Source organism: Drosophila grimshawi, unplaced genomic scaffold (assembly GCF_018153295.1).
Source record: "Drosophila grimshawi isolate 15287-2541.00 unplaced genomic scaffold, ASM1815329v1 contig_311, whole genome shotgun sequence".
NCBI classification, from domain to species: domain Eukaryota; kingdom Metazoa; phylum Arthropoda; class Insecta; order Diptera; family Drosophilidae; genus Drosophila; species Drosophila grimshawi.
Genome location: NW_025063098.1, coordinates 14,488,584 through 14,507,138, shown reverse-complemented (window position 1 = coordinate 14,507,138; position 18,555 = coordinate 14,488,584). Strand labels below are relative to the sequence as shown.

Genomic DNA, 18,555 nt, shown 5'->3' with positions numbered 1-18,555 from the left:
TTTTTTCTGCAGCTTGCAGGATGAATGGAAATTTTTTGCATTGCAGCTGCAACTCAGCGACGCGCATATCCTGCATGTTGCACGTATCCTGCATGAAGTCTGGTTTAAAAAAAATTTTTTTTTAGCTTTATGTCTGTGGCATAGTTGCTAGCTACATCAAATTAATGTGGGCTCACAATATACATGTGTGTTTTAAAAGTGCAATTTACGCCCATAAACAATAATGGCTCATTCTTCTTCTAGGATTGCCGAATAGAGCAGAATCAAGTTGAGCAATCTTGAATTACAAATCCAAGCTCTGGTTTTCATTAGTAACTTTAACAGAACGACTATTTTATATGCATGTATATTTATGCCTTGAAACCATTAAAATTGGGAAAAGCGCATAATGAATTTTCAAAATGCAGAATGCAAAATCTCCCAACTCATAGGGTATATATATTTCTGATCCGCTTTAAAAGATGAGTTGATGTAGACATTTCTGACTAACTATCTATCTGTCTATGAACAACAGCTACAGAGTTCAAATATGAAATATAAGTGCTCGTATATCAAGTTTATTGCATTTTTATTTGCAAATGTCAATAAGAATCGATTGCGGCTAACAATAAAACACACAGTTGTAAAGATAAAGCCGACCAATTAACAGTTAATACACCCAGACATATCATTGAAAAACTCTAAAAATGTCATTAACATCGAATAAAAAAGTAGATATTGTGAACAAAAACGAATTTTCATATTGAACAAAGTAAGATTATCAAACCTTCTAATACAAGCACTAAGCAGACATATATTGTCTCTATTTCAAAATTGAGTTCAGGGTTAGTCGAGTTATCTAATTCTAACTTTTTAATCGTTCATAAAGAAAGTCTGGGAAGAGAGACGACAAATCTTTCAAATCGATGCTGTAAGCTGAAAATTGTTTTATTAATAGTGAATACGTATTCAGAAATATATTGCAATATAGTTTAATCTGCTCTATTATACTCGCACCTATGGTAGATCGAATTATTGTCATAATTACCTTTCGATCTTCATAAGCTATAAAATGTTACACACTTAAATACATTAGGCTCGTTTATATACCTAGCTAATTGTTCACGGATTCTGTGATTTTCACAACAAATTCTACACTCTAAATTTAATGATTTATTATCAATTCTGTACACCCCAAATGAGCTGAGTGCTGCTTCGGTATCATGTTTTATCGCTTATCTGGTCGGATCAAAAGATTGCTCTTTAAGAGGCCTATTGGCTATTAAAATGATTATTTTACATTTCAATAGATTTTCACTTTCATTTTTCACACACTCAGCTAAAAATTACCACACGGCTGATGCAAATTTGTCGTAAATAGTTGTAAGTGGCTTAAAATGCCAGCCAACAGCAACAGCAAAAACACCAACAGCCAAAACATTAACAGCCACAATAAGCTGACCAAAACTTTCACTTGACGGACGGAAAGAAGCATAAAAAAATAAAGACAAGGCACAAAAATCAGCTCCTGCCTTATGTGGGTCAAAAAGCGTTCAGCCTCGAAAAGCAGCTGCAAAATAATCTTCTGGCTTATCGCTGAATTTTTGTTTTTTTTTTGCTTAATTTGAGTTTAGAGTTCAAATGCCAATGCACGCAAAGCCAATTGAAGTCCAACAACAACAACAGAACCAACCATCTTTTGGCTGAGATGCGCGCTGCGATAAAAGATGCGCTTGGTGAACTTTGAACTCGAAGCACGGTCAGCTGCAAATATTACTGTTACCCAGGCGTTCATTTTGACAATGAACTTTAATAGCAAAGTGGATGGGATTGGGTATGGGTGGGGGAGTAGAAGGTGACAGTTGTGGGCGAGAATATGAATGTTGATTAATTTACAGCAATTCTTGTTGATTTTTGTAGATGTCTCTTCTCGCTTAGTTCTCGTTTGCTTTGTTGAGTTGTTCTTGGCCCTTGTTGACAACTCTTATCACAGCACACACAGTAAAATACACATACACACACATATGCACTATTCGTGTACGCAGCTTCAAAATCAGGTCACGTGTTTTTTTTTTAAACTAAAATGATTATATTTCGTGGTTGCTTTTGAATTCAGCTTTGCTTTTGCTTTGGCTGCTGCTGCTGTCTCTTATCAGCTTTTATAGCTCATTCTGTCTTCCACGCAAAAAGCTGAAATGTTAAGGGCCAAATCTGCTGACGCAGTGCCTGCCTGTCTGTCTGTCTATCTGTCTGTCTGTCTATCTATCTGTCAGTCAGTTTTGGGCTCAGGCAAATGTGAAAACAAAATGCTGCAAAATGGAAGACTGCATAAGCTCAACAAACTAAGCTAGCCTTTGTGCGCAGAAGATTAAAAGCAAAGTTAAGTTTGTAGAAGTCACAGCCCCGTAAGATACAATATAGTGAGTCAAGAAAGTATTCGCACAAGCTCCACGAAAACAGTACAATTACAAAGAGTTTGCTTTTCTTGTTACAGCAATTATATCGGATATTTAATTATATATACCTGAAAAAGGCAAAACTCAAAGCTCAAGCTTAGATACAATACAGTGTGTCAAAAACGTATTGCAATAGTATTCGTTCTCTTGCTTAACAATTTAAATAACTTTAAATTCTACAATTGACTCAAAATGGACTCAAGTAAATACCTGAATACTTTAATAAACATGCAACCAGTTGCAGAACTGGAATATCTATAAGCTCGATCCAAAATTTTAATGCTAGAGTCGTCAAACTTGGAATGTAGATGGCTAGACATCTTCTACAGCGTTTTGGATCGCCTAAAAAAACCATATCTATAACAGCCCTCGTAAATTTGTGCCCCAAATCGTAAAAATGCAGTATTTTGTAAATTGTAGATTTAGATAATTATACATTTTAAAATTATTTTCATGCTTTTCACAACGTAGAAAATTGTTGATAATTGAATCTCTAGTATGTTGTTAGGAGTTTAATAGCAGCTTTTTTAATTGCTCAACACTGTGAACAAATTCCTTAGCAACTAAATGCAGTATAGCAAAAATTCACCTGACTCACCCCCCACCCTAGATGTGTGTGTTCTGGACATTTTAAAACTTGTACACAAAGAGAAAATTGTGTGAAAATCAAGTTAAGCACATGCACAAATACACACAGTAACTACATGTACATTATTTGTTCATTGTTGCTCCCACGCTTTGACAAAAGTCACACTCGGGCGCCCCAAACTGACACAATCGGCTTCATGAATCATGGACACGAATAATAACAGTTAATTATGAGCAGTGTGCGAGTGTGTGCGTGTTTGCGTGTGCGTGTGAGGGGTTTTTCATAAATAAATTTGCACTTAACAGATGAAGAGAGAATGTTGCTAAGCGCAACAGGCTAGCAACAAGCCAAACGTTGAATGATGAATGTGAATGGGGATGGGGATGGGGATAGGCGGGAGTGTGATTGGCTGCCAGGCAACAAGGAAGTCGTGAAACAAAGCAATGCTCACTGAAAAGAGAGGCGCAACTGAGCAATAATAGCAGCAGAAACAGCAGCAGCAGAAGCAGCAGACAGACAGACAACAACAACGGAATTAAAATTTAATTTTAATCGTCAAAATGAACGAAAAGAACCAACAGTAAAAGAGAGCTAGAGGATGAGAGAGAGATAGAGAGAGAGAGAGAGAGTGTGAGAGGGGAAACCAATACAAGTGTAAAATATACACATGCACATGCATATGCATATGCACATGCATACAGACACACACACATGCATACATAATGGATAATGGCGTGCAGACAAATAAATTTTCAAGCGGGCAACGCTGCCTTTGCAGCAACAACTGCATGCATACAATACACTCACACAAACAACACACACGCATATAAAGAAAATTTAATAAACACAAAAACAGCGTAGCTAGCAAGATCTGCAGAGGCAGTAATGTGTACATACTCACATACTTATATACATATCTACATTTACATACATAGGCATGCTTATGCATGCAAGGCTGGAGATTTGTAAGGCGAGATCGGCAAGCAAGAACAAGCACAGCATCAGCAGCAGCAGCAGGAAGAACAACAAAAATAACAACCAGGCGAACAGGTCGGCGGCAGCAGCAGCAGGTAGTAAGAAAGAGAAGGGACAACAACGATAAGACTGCGGCTGATAAATATCGATAAATTAACAGCAGGCAGGCAAGCCGAGACAGGAAACAAAACCACTACGAAAACTAGTCAAAACAAAAGGCAGGTAAAAGCAACTAAAAACAAGAACGCGACAAATGCAAGCAGAGAAACGGCATTCGTTGTTGTTTTGTTGGCTATGTGCGGGGGCGCGACGAATGCAAAAGTAACTAAAAAATGCAACTTCCAGAAACTGCTCAGAATAGAGTTCGTAACAACAACAACGGTCAATCTAATGTTAAATATAATATTAGAAATGTCTAAAATTACAGCATTACTTTATGAGAGAAAAATTAACAAGAGAGTGCAACGTATGCAGCTATTTATGCAGGCAGAGGTGGAAGTAGAAGGCTGCCAGTGTTGCCGAGCAAACATAAAATCGTGTAGAAAATCAAATTGCAGACGAAAAAAAACAGAGACATGAAGGATGTTATTGTTGCTGTTGTCTGATGTCAGAGCGCATGCGTTTAGCTGATGCCGCGTTGGGCTTTTCTTCATTCTTTTTTGTTGTTGTTGTTGCTGTGCTTTTACATTTTGATTTTTCGGAAAACGCACACAACAAATTTATGCGACGCCGCTTGTCAACACTGTTCCTGCTGTTGTTGTTATTCTGGTGGTGGCTGCAGTCGTCGTCGAGGGGTGTGTTTTTCCATTTCCATTTTGCTTTTCTTTTTGTATTTTCGTTGGGGGTTGTTGTTGGAGCATTCAAATGTGCTCACATCCACATAAAAAGCGTAGAAAGCATGCTAAAAAGACATTCTAACAAACTCTCAAATGCAGACTGACTGTGACGCAGTTGAAAGCAACCCTATAACAACAAAAGTAAGCTCCCCTCACACCCCACTGAAATAACCAACTGCTGAGCAATTAACAATAATAAATTGCGTTATATTTCGTCTCAAAAGGCAAATGTTTATTATCAGAGTGCCTCAAGTTCAATAGACTCGGGGACAATGAAACCAAATACAGTACTCCCTCTTTATGTGAACTATTATATTTCTCATGAGTCAAATGCTTGTAAAAAAAAAAATTACAAATACTTAATTGCAATTTTTTAAATTGTTTATTATATTTATTAAATATTTACACATTACAATTTATATTTGTTGTAAAATTCTATATTCCAATTCAAGTCAGCTGCATACATTTTACAAATCCTAATTTCACAACGTGTTCATTAGCGAGCGACCATTGTGCGTAAAGGCCCAAAAATAGCTATAAAATATATACAGTATATACGGGAGATGGGTGGAGGGGGCGGGGTGTTGAATAGGCACTAATTTCTCTGGCAATCGCTAATGGCAAATGGGTTAATGAACTGCAACAGCGTCGATAAGGAAATGCATCATCCATAATATAATTTAATATATATATATCAATATTTTATTTATGACATTAATATTTAACTTACCGTTTGACCATTTTGTTGGTTACCCCAGAATTATTTTCCTGCTGAGTTCCAATATCAACGGATTTATTATAATCCAGTTTTGAGGTAAAGATTTTGATGCGACGGAAATCAATTTTGGCGATGTCTTCGTAAACCTTGTTGTAGATTTGAATATAAAGTTTTATTGCATTGATTTTATAATTGCACGCAAAGCAATTTGCTATACAACAAAAAGGGCAATTTCGCTGTTGTTGTTGTGGTGATTGTTGTTGTTGTTGTTGTATAAGGAACAGCCGCACTGCGGGAGTCCAATTGGACTGTGTATGAGTGTACGGCAATGGCAAAAACAAAGCGAAACGCAAACAAAAAAGCGAATGCCATAAAATTTTATAACAAAACACAAACCAAAAGCGCACTGTAAACAAAAAATGTGAAAAGAACTACAAAGTTTTACAGTGCTGCGTAAATAAATGAATACATTTAATTTCTTTATATGCACATATGTAATTATTATTTAATTTTCAGCATGCGGCTTAAACCACTGCAAACAACAATAACAAAAGCTTCGCTTTGCGTTTTATGCTTTGTTTTCCGTTTTTGGCACTCTATTGGTTTGTTTGTATGTATTTTTTTTCTTTTCTGCAACACTTCAAGGGCTTTGCAAGCACAACAACAACAACAGCAGTAGCAACAGCAACAACAATATGGCCACTTTATTGATTCACTGTTATTACAATTTGGTTGAAATTAAGCACAAATTAAATTAAAAACACGCGCAGTCGGCAGATGAATGCACTTTGGTATTTTACGCGTTTGCCTTTTTCCGTTTTCTTTGCCCGTTTGCCCAACTAATAATTCCATACACTCAACACCTACACGCACACATGCACACATGCACTTCTATATGCATGCACGACATACACACACACGCATACATACAGGCGAATGGATTTGACTTTGTGTAGAATATATATTCTTTTACCTTTTTGTTAAAAACAAACTACGTATTTTTTCTGTTATAGGTTTTTACACTTTGATTCACTTGTCGCAGTTAAACTTTTGCTGCATTTCGCGAGTTCGCTGTCGATATGCATTCGCGTATGGAACTTCTGTACTGTTAGCACGCGGCCACGAATTCTATTTTAATAACGATAGTTACAAATTACAATTCGCCTATTCAATTAAAAACAACTTTGTCCGTTTCAAAATTCTGAGATTTGTTATCAAAGCGGTCTCCGTGCGAACACGACGCGCTGTTGTTGCGTTTTGTACACTGAAACTAGGGATGTTGATATTATATCGATGTTTCTTACGCAGTAAGTATGATAGCTTATACAGATATCGATTATTGAGCTATCGATATTATTAACATATTTCTTGAAATAAAAATACCAATAGCTTATAATGCATGTTTAGTCTTTATAACATATAAATGCGATGATTTATATATTCATGTTATTCAATTGATTCTTATTAACAGTCTCCAACTTGGGTATAATCAATTTGTTGAATTTATGGTTGTTATAATTACAGTGTTATCGTGTTATACATATACCAGCAAGGAGCAATTTTGACGGGCTATCGATGTCTACTGTTAATCTAATTTGCGGATCTGCTGAAATGGTGCTCGTAATTGTTAAGCATTTATGTTAAATCTCGATAAGTCGAAAATCGATTATAGTTTAATATTGAACAGCCGTGTTTCTTTAAAATATAAAAGAAATAAAACAATGCTCACATTATTTGTAGTAAATATTTGTCACAAGCGAACTAATTACTAAGATTCAAATACCAATTATATTTTTTATCTGCTTTGGGATATTGGGTACGAAAAAATCGAAAGAAAATGCTGACCCTTTCTGTAGACATTATAAAACAATTGAATGTTGATTAGAATTTAACAATTTACTTCTCCCCATCTGCTGCATATTACAGTTACAATTAACAGCAACCAACTCAGAACTTATCGATTAGAAGCTTAAAAAGTAGAATGTTTTGCAATTTGAGTGCTGTTGATTTTATTAGTTAAAATCACCGCTCTTGCCATCACAGGCCACAATCTTAACCTTGTCGACCTTAACGAACTCATGCACCTCTCTAAATTCCACATCGTTCAGCATCAGGGTCCAAACATTGTCACAGAAGCGATACGTATTCAATTTGCCCGCCTTGAATGTGACGCGCGCCTTAACGCGCTGGTTTAATGCGTTATTGATGCTCTTGTCAAACTGCAGCAGAACCTTGAAGGCCAACGTGGGCGTAATTTGGCCATACTGAAAATATAATTAAATATATTATAAATAAATATATATAAATAAATAACAGATGAGTCCTTCTAACAATGTATTTCATTTTCCGTGTGTACACACACATACATGTATACATACATTGTGTCTGAGCGCATTTTTGGAAGTGTTGGTTTGAATAAACACCGTAGATTGGGATAATCGTTTCTGTTAGTCGAACTAACTCCACTTGAGCATTCTTACTTGGCTTAGTTTGCAATGTTCGTCTGTCTGTTTGTCCATCTGCGACGCAGCTGCAGCGACTGCAATTGTTTTAATGTTGCGATGGCTAAACTCACCTGAATTAATTCGTCAAGGCTCTCCTGTAGCGTATTACCTAGAGTGGTATTGCGATACAATTGATACGACATATTAATAAGTCGCTAAATTAATTAAATTGAAATGTTATTTTCTTGAGCAGTCAGAAGTAATGTTGCGATGGCACAAATTTTCGACTACAACACAAATCATTTCGATTACAACTTAACATGCTAGCGATATGTTGTACTCGATACTTTTTGCGATATTCTTGGTATAATGTTCGTCTTTACAAACATGAAAATTTAATTGGACCTAAAATGCTTGTATTGTTAGTTAGTTAATTTATGATTAATATATATAGCAGCAAGTCGATACCGTAAAAAACTAGATATTGCAAGTAAAATTGAGTAATGTATCAAGCAGCTTTCCAGCGTGAAATGTCTGACGCAACAAAAGCAAGCTGCTACAAGACTGTCGCAAAATAGGCGGCGCCTGCATCCTGTTTGTTACCCTTAACGGACACCCTGAAGCGGAAGTTGCCCAGGGGTTGCATAGCAGCAGCGGCCAATCAGATCAACGCCGCTTCAGGTGTGGCGCCAATATTCTTTTTATGAACCACAATTTGAAGCGCCCTCTTGTTGATTGCAATGCGGCACATATATTGTGTGGCGCAAGGATAAACACAGTGGTTGACCATAAGCGGTGCCACTTGTCAGCGGCGGCGTCGTCGGAAGTAACGCCACTTAGATTCAGTCGCTCGTCGATTATTCAAGTGATTAGTACATAGTTCGGGTGCACAAAATGCTGCAACAGAATCAATCGTCATCATCACCGTTGCTCCTTCATTTGAATGATGTTATCAAGTCCACGAATTCCACACCGACACCCACACTCACACCCACACACACCGTAATCGCCGTGCGTCCGCAACGTCCGTCATCTCCACGCCAATTCTTCGAGCGTCTCTACGGTCATCTTGAGACGCGCACCCACAACAACAACAACAACAACAGTGAAAACGGAGACATCGATGTGGGCACCCACATCGAGACTCCTTACCAGAGCGATGGGGGCAGTGTTTCCTCGCCGGATGTATCCATCAGTGATGAGCGCGTCTCGTTAATCAGTTTTCCGCCTTATGAGCTGCATCCGCCACCGTCGGACTATAATACCTACAGAGCTTTATCGAATGGAACTTCGCCTACGGTTCTCCCTTATACGGCCTTCCCGAGTGATCCTCACATTACGGCCGGATTTTCCGCATTTCGTAAGTAAATAAAAATTTGCTAGATTACATTAAATTTTAAAGATTTGACACTTTATCAAAGAGTTTTTTAAAGTCCAGCGTATATTTCACTGTCAAAGGCGTACTCAGGGAGGGGAAAGGGGAGAGGTGTCCCACCTTTTAATTTAACTTAACTTAAATAAAGGAGTCTTTTCAGATAGAGTATATATATTCTTGATCAGCATCATAAGTCATCTCCGTCTGTCTCTTTTCCTCCGTTTTTAAGCAAAATAGTTCCCCGTTTTTAATGCTTTTCTAGTTGAACTTGGAATATATACGAATCAGATCATTATCTAATATACAATAGTTGCCATAGGATATATCGTTCGAAAGATAAGTTTTTTTCGTGTAGAGAACTTTTCGCTGTAAAAACTTTGTCAATACTATACCGATTCCCAAAAGTATAAATATAAATAAATAAATATACTAATCAAAATTGCTTCAACGTGCGCTTAAAAATTTTAATGTATTTAAACAAATGAATTTATGCTATTTGACAATGTTGTGTTACGATAGGGAGATTTGTTTGCTTTACTTCTGCGTATCCTCAGTGGGTTTCTCTCGCAATGATTTCAAGTTTTGCATCTCCATGCTCAAAAACATTCGCAAATTGGGATCTTTGATCTTGGCCAGAACAATCTGACGAGCACGCTCATCATTGTCGCCCAGTATTTTGGCCACAGTCTGTGCGTATTCCACCCAGACACAATTGGCGCATCCCGACATGCAGCAGGTGGTGGGTTCCGGGGGTAACTGCAATATATAGACATGTATAGAGATTTTGACTCAAGATAGATAGATACAGAGAACTTACCTCTATATCCGCATCCTCTTTATCGGAGCCATCCTTATCCGACAGGTGTCTGGGATGAAGGGCAGCGGCCAGCTGAAGTCCACAGCGCCCAAGCAGCCCGCAAGGATATCTCAGGCACAGAGGCATTGAGGATAGACTGGGCACTGAAATATGGGAGATATATCATTATATACATATAACATTATTAAGAAACAGGAAAACATTTCGATATTCACACGCTCTGACAAAATGCAGGTGCAAAAGTTTGTTTGTTTTTTGCATACAAAAAATTAGTTCCGCAGGAACTGCACAGAAAAGCTCTGTAAATATCCTGCTATTAAATATCCTTGCACTTGTCGGTAAATCATTGAAGAAAAAATGTACAATAAAAAAACCCAAGCAGAGGAAATAATGCAGAAGCAGAAAGAAAGGGGAATGAGCACAAAATAAGAGAACGGGCGTTAAGAAGAAAAGAAATTAACAAAATATTAAAAAGCATTGAGCTGTAAAAATTCCCATTTACTTGCGGTAATCTCGCTTAAAGGTCGTTGTAAAAAGGACTTGCGGTTAATATTGAAATTGAGAATGCACTGTGAAGAGAGATTGTAAACAGAGAAAGCGAGAGAGAGAGAGAGTTGATAAGAGAGATGATATTGAAAGCCACATCATTATGTGTTTTGCACAACCCCAAATAAGAATAACACCTAAAAAAAAAGCAAGCTGTGCAAAATGTATTGGTAAAAAATTAGCATTGTAATTGAGCTTAACAGGAAACCGTAAAAAACGCACACAAAACACAAAACACTTGCGCCAGCTCAAAGGACACTTGTCATATCGCATTTCACACGTGATTTAAAAAAAATACATTTGTTGTGTGTGTGTGTGTGGGCGTATGCATAAGCCGAAAGCAGAGCTTATAACAGTTGTGCGTTAGTCAGGCAAAGGGTAATCAGGCGAAAACTAGAGATTAGCCCGTCTCTCACGCAGCCACACAAACTTTACAGCTTCGCAATGCCAAGAGCGAAACACAAACAAAGAGAGAGAGAGAAACAGAGAGTGAGCGCTTTGGAAGAGAGGGTGTGAGGGGCAACAACAATTAGGCGGTAATCAGCATACTACGACAGACAATGAATGTAAACACGCCGCTTACGAATGGGTGTGGCTAAAGAATAATGTGCGCTTGGATGACGAAATGCAAACAAACAAGACAATGACGAAGTGCAAATACCCTTACATAATCTAGTATTATATCGAGTTTGTGCAATATTCAAACTTATTTTCAAATAATATATGTGTTTTTTACTTTGACCTTATAATTATATAAATAATATTGGTTTTGCTTATTTCCACGAAGACAAGAATGTAGAGTAAAGTGTATTTCACATGCGATTACAAATGTTAAGCACATAATTTGAAAATTGCTGAAAATCGCAGAATAAATAGAATATTTAATAAGTGCAATTTTTGATAATCTATAAATTGCTTAGAACATAATTATTCCACTTATGCGCTGCAAACAGCATGTGAAAGTTGTAGTATACTTCATGGTAGTGTATAATTATGATGACTGCTGAATGTGAATTGACAATGGTAGAATGGAAGACAGCTGTGCGCATTGTTGAAATTTTCCCGGCTCAGATTGCCCAAAGTATGAATTGCTCGGATGGTGCTCGGAACGGATGAGGGGGGTGGTTGGGGGAGTGGAGTGCTGCTGACGGACAGTCCAGGCAGAGGCACACGTGTAAAATGCATTTTAATGTGCGCTATAAACGCGATCAGAAGGGGCGGGGCTGTTCGGGGCAGCATGGTTAATTATTTGTTTAACTTGTTCACACGCAAGGACATTGAGCCGGGGGCGGGTTTAGCGCAATTTGATGGTTTGTTAATGTAAGATTAATTTCACTCTAGCATCTCCATTGTGCGTGCATCGGCTATTGTTGTCCACTGATTATGATATCCACTCTAACAATTTGATTATCCGTTCTTTATTCTCACTAAGTGGCGCGACGTCGTCGCAAGGAGGGACGCCAGAGACGCCAGCGTACCACGTTCAGCACGGAGCAGACACTCCGCCTGGAGGTGGAGTTCCATCGCAACGAGTATATATCGAGAAGTCGACGCTTTGAGCTGGCGGAAACGTTGCGTCTCACAGAGACACAGATCAAGATCTGGTTCCAGAATCGACGGGCCAAGGATAAGCGCATTGAGAAGGCCCAAATTGATCAGCACTACAGGTAAGTGATGGTCAAAAATCAGGCAAAAGTTACAGACTTGGAGATACCCTGTGCTTACAGATACAGATATATGATATGACATCAATGCTTATATATGTTTACATTAATATTATGGAACAAGGGACCCATATATATTTTATAAATATAATATCTCTATACTAAGAATCAGTTAAAATATGAGGAGAAGAGGCTTATTGATTATAAAGCTAAATATTCTCAAGTTATAACTCTGACGTTGATAAATAAGTGTATATATATTAAGGCTCAATACTCTAACTTCAATAGCTTTGAAACTTCTGATTTGCGTATGAAAACAAAAATTTGCAGAGTCTCGTTCTCCCTCTCTCTCTCTCTCTTGATAGACCTATTATTTATATTTCTATTTCTACTCACTTTCAATAAAAGGCATTCAATTCAAAAAACAAAGAAAAAATTGAAAAGGGGACATCTTTTTTGCAACGGAAGTAATTCAAAGAAATGTCACAAGTTTAATTGATGTATTCACATTAAATTAACACGAAATTAATTTTACGACATTTACGCGCACACAGGCCCAATTAGACAATGTCCTCGTCCACTTCTCTCTCTCTCCTCTTCCCTATGGCATCCTGAACTGGGTGGTTCTTCCACAAAAAGTGGTCATTTGATGTAATGCACGATACAATCAATTTGCAGGAACTTTGTCGTGGCCAATGGTTTTATGAGCACTATTATGGGCCAGACCAGTTACGCGACGGCTGCCCCAGCAAGCAGCGCAGCGGCAGCGACGCCGACGGCAACAATGCTTGCCACAAACGGTGGCGTGGGCTACTATGGAGCACCTGGAGGATTACAGAGCCTGTTGCCAGCGCCGCTGCCAAAGGACTCAGTCATCAACAACAACGTGACTCGTGATCGTGCCGATATTAATTATGCCAACATTGAGGATCAACATCTCCATCATCAGCACGAACTGCATTCCAATTTGCAACAGCAGAACCAGCAGCCGCAGCAGCAGCATCGACGCAGTCGCTTTCTGCCTCCGCCGACGCTGATCAATTCGTGTTAGCATTCTCAAAATTTGTCTAATTTAATAGAGCTTTAAATCATTAATTGCTACATTGAGCAAATCTATAAGTTAAGTTCATATCTCTGTTAATATAATATTGCATTAAATAAACTAAGCATAAAACAAGAATGGCTCGACTGTGTGATACGCTGTATTTCAGACTGTCATGACTTTATTGGGTTGATCTTTGAAAGATTTTAATAACAGTCGAATAATTGTAACTCTTGTCGCGGTTACACAGGGTATATTTAGCAAGTAAATTTCGGTGTATCTAGGTGTCAAAAATAAATTAAACATTGCACTGTACTGAACTTTAGGTACAATATACATATTTTCATTTCTTTTGGCGACTTTGTAGCTTTAAACTCTCTAGAAAATAAGCTAAAGTGCGCAGCACTGTCTTATGTGACCTGCCAGTAGAACAGTTTATTTGGCGGGCTTGCACTCTGACAACGCAATGACGCACTTACCTTAACAAACTGCATTTGTTATTGCAGCAGTTAAACAACGGCTGTTTTATTTACACCTTATTTTTTGAGAGACAAATAAAGAAAAACTAACTTAGAAAACGTACATGGTTTGCGCAACAACAACAAACCAGGGCCGTCAACGATGTGTGTGTGTGCATGAAAACAACCTGTCGATAACACAGAATATATATCGATATCTATGGCACATCGCTGAATTTTTCTTCGCGTGCGTGTCTTAACGAGTTGCAGTTTTGCATTTTTTTTGTAAATTAAGTAAAACGTGCGCCAAATATGGCAAACACACCGCAAGTTGTTAAACTGGACGATTCCTCCGAGGAACCATCCCCAGAAATATTCGAAATAAAGGATGAAGACGTAAGTAGCAATACCATTTCGGCATTCGCATTGCTCACTCCACCAAATCGCATACATAAAAAAAAACCATTGCTGCTTTTGGCATACCAAAACATATGTACAGACATATATTTAGATATCTATATGTGTATGTAGCTATATTTATTTATAATTTGCCCCAGCAGGACATATGTGAATTGGAGCATCTACGTAAGCTATTCATCGGCGGCCTGGCACCCTACACCACCGAGGAGGGCCTCAAAGTGTTCTATTCACAGTGGGGCAAAGTGGTTGATGTTGTTGTGATGCGAGATGCCGCCACAAAGCGTTCACGTGGCTTCGGCTTTATCACCTATACAAAGTCCGCGATGGTTGATACTGCGCAAGAGAACCGGCCCCATATCATCGACGGCAAGTATGTGGAATGGGCTTAAAGCCCTTTATAGTCTTATATGCATTAATTACATGCAAATAAACACTTTTATCTAGAACTGTGGAGGCGAAACGCGCTTTGCCACGTCCGGAGCGCGAGACGCGTGAGACAAACATTTCTGTTAAGAAACTGTTCGTTGGCGGCCTCAAGGACAATCATGACGAGGATTGCCTTCGCGAGTATTTCCTGCAATTCGGCAATGTGGTCTCCGTCAAATTGCTAACGGACAAGACAACCGGCAAGCGGCGGGGATTTGCCTTCATCGAGTTCGATGACTATGATGCCGTCGACAAGGCCATACGTAAGTTGCAATTGTTAAATTGAATACAATTTGGTCAATATAAACCTGGAAATTTCATCAACAACAACAACAGTTCAGCGGCAGCACTCAATTAAATACGTGCTCGTCGACGTCAAGAAGTCGATTTACAATCTGGAGAAGAAAGACCGTATGGCGCAGGGTGCTGCAGCGAATGGCAATAAGATGCAACTGCAGCAGCAGCAGCAGCAACCTCCGCCAAATTCGAATATGCCGCCTGCCGGCTACCGTCCCCCAGTGCCTCCGCCGCAGCAGATGCCACCGTATCAGCATCAGCAGCCGCCGCCGCCAATGTCGGCGCCGCCACCAAACTACAACTATTGGGGACCACCCCCGCCGATGCAGCCCTATTACCAGCAGCCGCCGCCGCCTCAAATGAATGCGTGGAACGCCTATCCACCGGCACAGAATGGCTGGAATGCACCGCCGCCACCACCGCCAGGCGGTCATCCGCAGTGGCATGCCAATCAATGGGGTGGTCCGCCGGCCGTGCAGCCGCCCACACCCGGCATGCCGCCAGGTGCACATCATCGCAACGGGCCACCGCCGCCTGCGGTTGGTAATTGGAATATGCCAGCGGCGGCACCACCAATACCCGGTGCAATGCCGCTAACACAGGGACCACCGCCCCATCAGCCGCCACCGCCACAGCAGCAGCAGCCGGTGCCGCCAAACTTTGGCAGTGGCTATCAACAGAACTATGGCGGTGGCCCCACCAAGCACAGCAACATGAACGGCAATCGCATGAATCCCTATACGGCTGCACCACCCAGCAGCTATCGTAAGTAATGCGATCTCTGATTTTTTCAATAACATAAAATGAATCGTCTTCTTAAATAGATAATGCCCAGCCACCGGCGCCTGGCTATGCGCCGTACAATGCCGCCGCACCGCCGCCCAGTGGCAATGGGCCAGCGTCGGGACCCGTGCCCAAAAACGTATCCAATGGTTCGGTGGCAACGGGCGCCAGCGCCAACAGCAAATATCGTCGTTAATTGTTGGGGTAAGTAAAGGAAGCGAGAGAGTTTTCCGCTTCGATTTGTCATTGTTGTGGTACATTTCTATAAATGCATAGTACAATTCGAGCAAGGCAAAGTTTAAGGTACAAATTACAGACAGCTATTGTTTGGCTCCATTCTCTAAGTATGTCTGCAAAATGTCAAATTACTAATCATTTATATAATTCTCTTTAATTTAGATGCCTTTGTGTGTGTGTGCCCATAAAGTGCAGCACAAAAGCAAGTTACAGATACAGATACAGATACTGATAAATAGGCTTGTTATAAGCTAGGACACACACTCGCTTAGTAACTTAAAACAGGATACATATTAGCTGCGTTGGCTCTCCTTGCATATATAGTCTTATATAGATATATATATAAAACTGAGCAAGCGAGCAAACTAACTACAGTTTTTTTAAAACTCTTTTAAAATAAGCTCTAATGTTATTTATTGAATGATTGATATCTATCTATCTATCTATATATATATATACATATATATGTATATGCATATGTTTGCATTTAAGCGACACTTTGCTTACAATAAGACAAAAATATTTAAATGAAATCAACTTAAGATATTGTTGGCTACAACTGCAAGCTGTAGCCGGATGCGTTTCATTTCATTTAGTGTTAACTTGCCATGCTTTATTTTCGAAACATATATATATTTTTTGTAAACTTAAATAGAAGTTATATTGAACTAGTGCTCTCTTTTACTCTCTCTCTCTCCCTCTCTCCATTTTATATATATATATATAATTACTTATGCCTAAACTGTAACTCAGTCTATAATTAGCGCCTGTGCCTAGCTCACCAATTGCAAATCGTATATTGTATTTTTCTAATCAAATTGTTAATCAATACAGCAACTAGCGACTAGCAATTGAAACACTCGTTTCGCCGAGCTTATAGGGCTAGTTTTTTTTATAGCTCTCGTGTGTAGTACATTAGTTATTAGACGCCTTAATACTCGTATATATATCCAAGATCAAGCAATGTTGGCTGTCGATCAATATAGCAAAACAAGATAGCAAAACAAGACAAAAAAAACTGATACGTCCAGTAATAAATATTGTTAAATCAAAACGGAAAGCAAAGGTGAGCAATGCACAGCTGCGTTTATAATATACGAAACAAAAAAAAAAAGAAGTTAATTACTATAGAAATATGTATAATTTTAAACGAGTTAATATCAAAATAATTGTCAATTTTTATAAACATCAATGTATATCAATATATATATATATATATATACTTATGTATATGACTGTCTGATATACACTCTACTTATATATTTATGTTAACTTGTAAACGGTTTCCACTAACTGAAATCGACATTCAGATATGTCGTACATATGTAGAACGAATCCTTATACATATTTTAGATCAAAACAAATTATACGGAATACAAACAACAAAAACATAATCTTAATAATAATAAATTTATATGGAGACCTGATTTGATTTTGTTTGACAACAATGAATTTAATTGCAATATTTTGGAATTTTGGAGCATTTTATTAATGGATTTATGTGTTAAAAGAAAAAAAATGAATGAAGAAAGAAAGTAGACAAAAAAAATCAAACCAACCACGACATGAACTTTAAGTTTAGAATTACTTAACTAATTAAATATATGTTGCTATTGTATATTTCGATATGTATCTGTATCAATAAGCTTAAGTTTTGTAGCGCACGCCAAAGGCTTTGAATGATATCATCTATGCGACTTTTCAAAATTTCAAACTAAACTACGATAAGCGATAAAGATATGTATTTCATCATTATGTATGGGGTGCCCAAGAGAGCAGAGACCCAAAAATTTGCCAGTTTAATTTAGCTCTACAAACATGCTTACATCTATTACATTATGACTTAACATATTATAAATTTATAAAAAAACAAAAAACAAATACAAAAAAAATACATATTTATTTTTAAATAAATAAATCCTTCAAACCCACACTATGTATGTATCTAAATATTTTATTTGGGCTGCCCCCAATAGCTGCAATTTTAAGTAAGTCTCGTTTAACAACGGATCCAATCTAAGTAAAGTTAAAACCAACTACTTAAATTAACAGTTAGAAATATTTAGTTAATCGTATTGCATATGCAGCTCTAAATACAACTGAATGCATTTCTGCTCTATAGTATTATACATACATATATATGTATATGTCAAGTCTGTTTTGAAGGTAAGTTAGTGGGTGAAATTTGAACTATTAACTTACATATAAAAATATATATAGTTTTCTTGGACTGCTTAAGTACCGCTTTTAATCTGTATTTGATAATCCAGTATTTCTAAAAATACAAAATCACTATTTTTTTTCCAAAACCAAATAAAACTAAGACCTCGAGCACTGCTGGATGCACAAGCAGAGTCCACAACCAGCATTCCAACCGTAAACCCGATCACAAATCCTAGGTAAGTCCATAAAAAATAGTATTGCTTCTGGTATTTGTTTATTTGCTTTAATAAAATCAAATAAAATTTGAACAAAATGGAAATCTGTGTTGTT

At 38.1% G+C, this 18,555-nt stretch overlaps 5 protein-coding genes across 8 annotated transcripts in view; 2 read left to right on the top strand and 3 right to left on the bottom strand.

The window, feature by feature from the left end:
• The window catches only part of LOC6567430 (protein pellino), a 38,155-nt gene extending 31,337 nt beyond the window's left edge, over positions 1-6,818 (bottom strand). Inside the window, exons 1-2 of the mRNA XM_001994227.3 lie at positions 6,527-6,818; positions 5,566-5,699 (exon numbers count right to left, since the gene is read on the bottom strand). Coding sequence (XP_001994263.1) covers positions 5,566-5,576 — 11 coding nt within the window. The 5' untranslated portion in view covers positions 5,577-5,699; positions 6,527-6,818. The remainder of the gene's footprint in view (positions 1-5,565; positions 5,700-6,526) is intronic.
• A 612-nt stretch (positions 6,819-7,430) lies between these two features.
• LOC6567676 (transcription initiation factor IIA subunit 2) lies at positions 7,431-8,283 on the bottom strand. Its single transcript, XM_001994228.3, has 2 exons — positions 8,129-8,283; positions 7,431-7,817 (listed from the first exon to the last, which is right to left on the bottom strand). The coding sequence occupies exons 1-2, from the start codon at positions 8,198-8,200 to the stop codon at positions 7,566-7,568; spliced, it is 324 nt and encodes a 107-aa protein (XP_001994264.1). The 5' UTR covers positions 8,201-8,283; the 3' UTR covers positions 7,431-7,565.
• A 562-nt stretch (positions 8,284-8,845) lies between these two features.
• LOC6567677 (homeobox protein rough) lies at positions 8,846-13,492 on the top strand. The gene is made up of 3 exons (XM_001994229.2): positions 8,846-9,357; positions 12,168-12,402; positions 13,078-13,492. Exons 1-3 carry the CDS (start codon positions 8,892-8,894, stop codon positions 13,448-13,450), a joined length of 1,074 nt encoding a protein of 357 aa, XP_001994265.1. The 5' UTR covers positions 8,846-8,891; the 3' UTR covers positions 13,451-13,492.
• LOC6567678 (oxidoreductase-like domain-containing protein 1) lies at positions 9,812-14,074 on the bottom strand. Its single transcript, XM_001994230.2, has 3 exons — positions 13,921-14,074; positions 10,190-10,332; positions 9,812-10,128 (listed from the first exon to the last, which is right to left on the bottom strand). The coding sequence occupies exons 2-3, from the start codon at positions 10,313-10,315 to the stop codon at positions 9,907-9,909; spliced, it is 348 nt and encodes a 115-aa protein (XP_001994266.1). The 5' UTR covers positions 10,316-10,332; positions 13,921-14,074; the 3' UTR covers positions 9,812-9,906.
• A 95-nt stretch (positions 14,075-14,169) lies between these two features.
• On the top strand, positions 14,170-18,538 carry LOC6567679 (ribonucleoprotein RB97D). 4 transcript variants are annotated; one of them, XM_032740228.2, is made up of 6 exons: positions 14,170-14,295; positions 14,457-14,689; positions 14,764-15,008; positions 15,082-15,807; positions 15,867-16,029; positions 18,387-18,538. In XM_032740228.2, exons 1-5 carry the CDS (start codon positions 14,212-14,214, stop codon positions 16,019-16,021), a joined length of 1,443 nt encoding a protein of 480 aa, XP_032596119.1. In that variant the 5' UTR covers positions 14,170-14,211; the 3' UTR covers positions 16,022-16,029; positions 18,387-18,538. The 4 variants fall into 4 exon arrangements, with proteins under 4 accessions (XP_032596119.1, XP_032596118.1, XP_001994267.1 ...); XM_032740227.2 differs by lacking the exon at positions 18,387-18,538 and adding an exon at positions 16,816-17,210; XM_001994231.3 differs by lacking the exon at positions 18,387-18,538 and adding an exon at positions 16,225-16,461 and having other exon boundaries at positions 14,460-14,689.
• Positions 18,539-18,555: the final 17 nt, after the last annotated feature.

Excerpts from the sequence above, each read along its gene's own strand:
- LOC6567677 (XM_001994229.2), top strand. The coding sequence starts at position 8,892 with ATGCTGCAACAGAATCAATCGTCATCATCACCGTTGCTCCTTCATTTG. Across the intron at positions 9,358-12,167 it reads GGCCGGATTTTCCGCATTTC|TGGCGCGACGTCGTCGCAAG; the intron begins GTAAGTAAATAA and ends ATTCTCACTAAG. Across the intron at positions 12,403-13,077 it reads CAAATTGATCAGCACTACAG|GAACTTTGTCGTGGCCAATG; the intron begins GTAAGTGATGGT and ends ATCAATTTGCAG.
- LOC6567676 (XM_001994228.3), bottom strand. The coding sequence starts at position 8,200 with ATGTCGTATCAATTGTATCGCAATACCACTCTAGGTAATACGCTACAG. Across the intron at positions 7,818-8,128 it reads GCCTTGACGAATTAATTCAG|TATGGCCAAATTACGCCCAC; the intron begins GTGAGTTTAGCC and ends TTATATTTTCAG.
- LOC6567678 (XM_001994230.2), bottom strand. The coding sequence starts at position 10,315 with ATGCCTCTGTGCCTGAGATATCCTTGCGGGCTGCTTGGGCGCTGTGGA. Across the intron at positions 10,129-10,189 it reads AAGAGGATGCGGATATAGAG|TTACCCCCGGAACCCACCAC; the intron begins GTAAGTTCTCTG and ends TATATATTGCAG.
- LOC6567679 (XM_032740228.2), top strand. The coding sequence starts at position 14,212 with ATGGCAAACACACCGCAAGTTGTTAAACTGGACGATTCCTCCGAGGAA. Across the intron at positions 14,690-14,763 it reads CCCCATATCATCGACGGCAA|AACTGTGGAGGCGAAACGCG; the intron begins GTATGTGGAATG and ends ACTTTTATCTAG. Across the intron at positions 15,808-15,866 it reads TGCACCACCCAGCAGCTATC|ATAATGCCCAGCCACCGGCG; the intron begins GTAAGTAATGCG and ends CTTCTTAAATAG.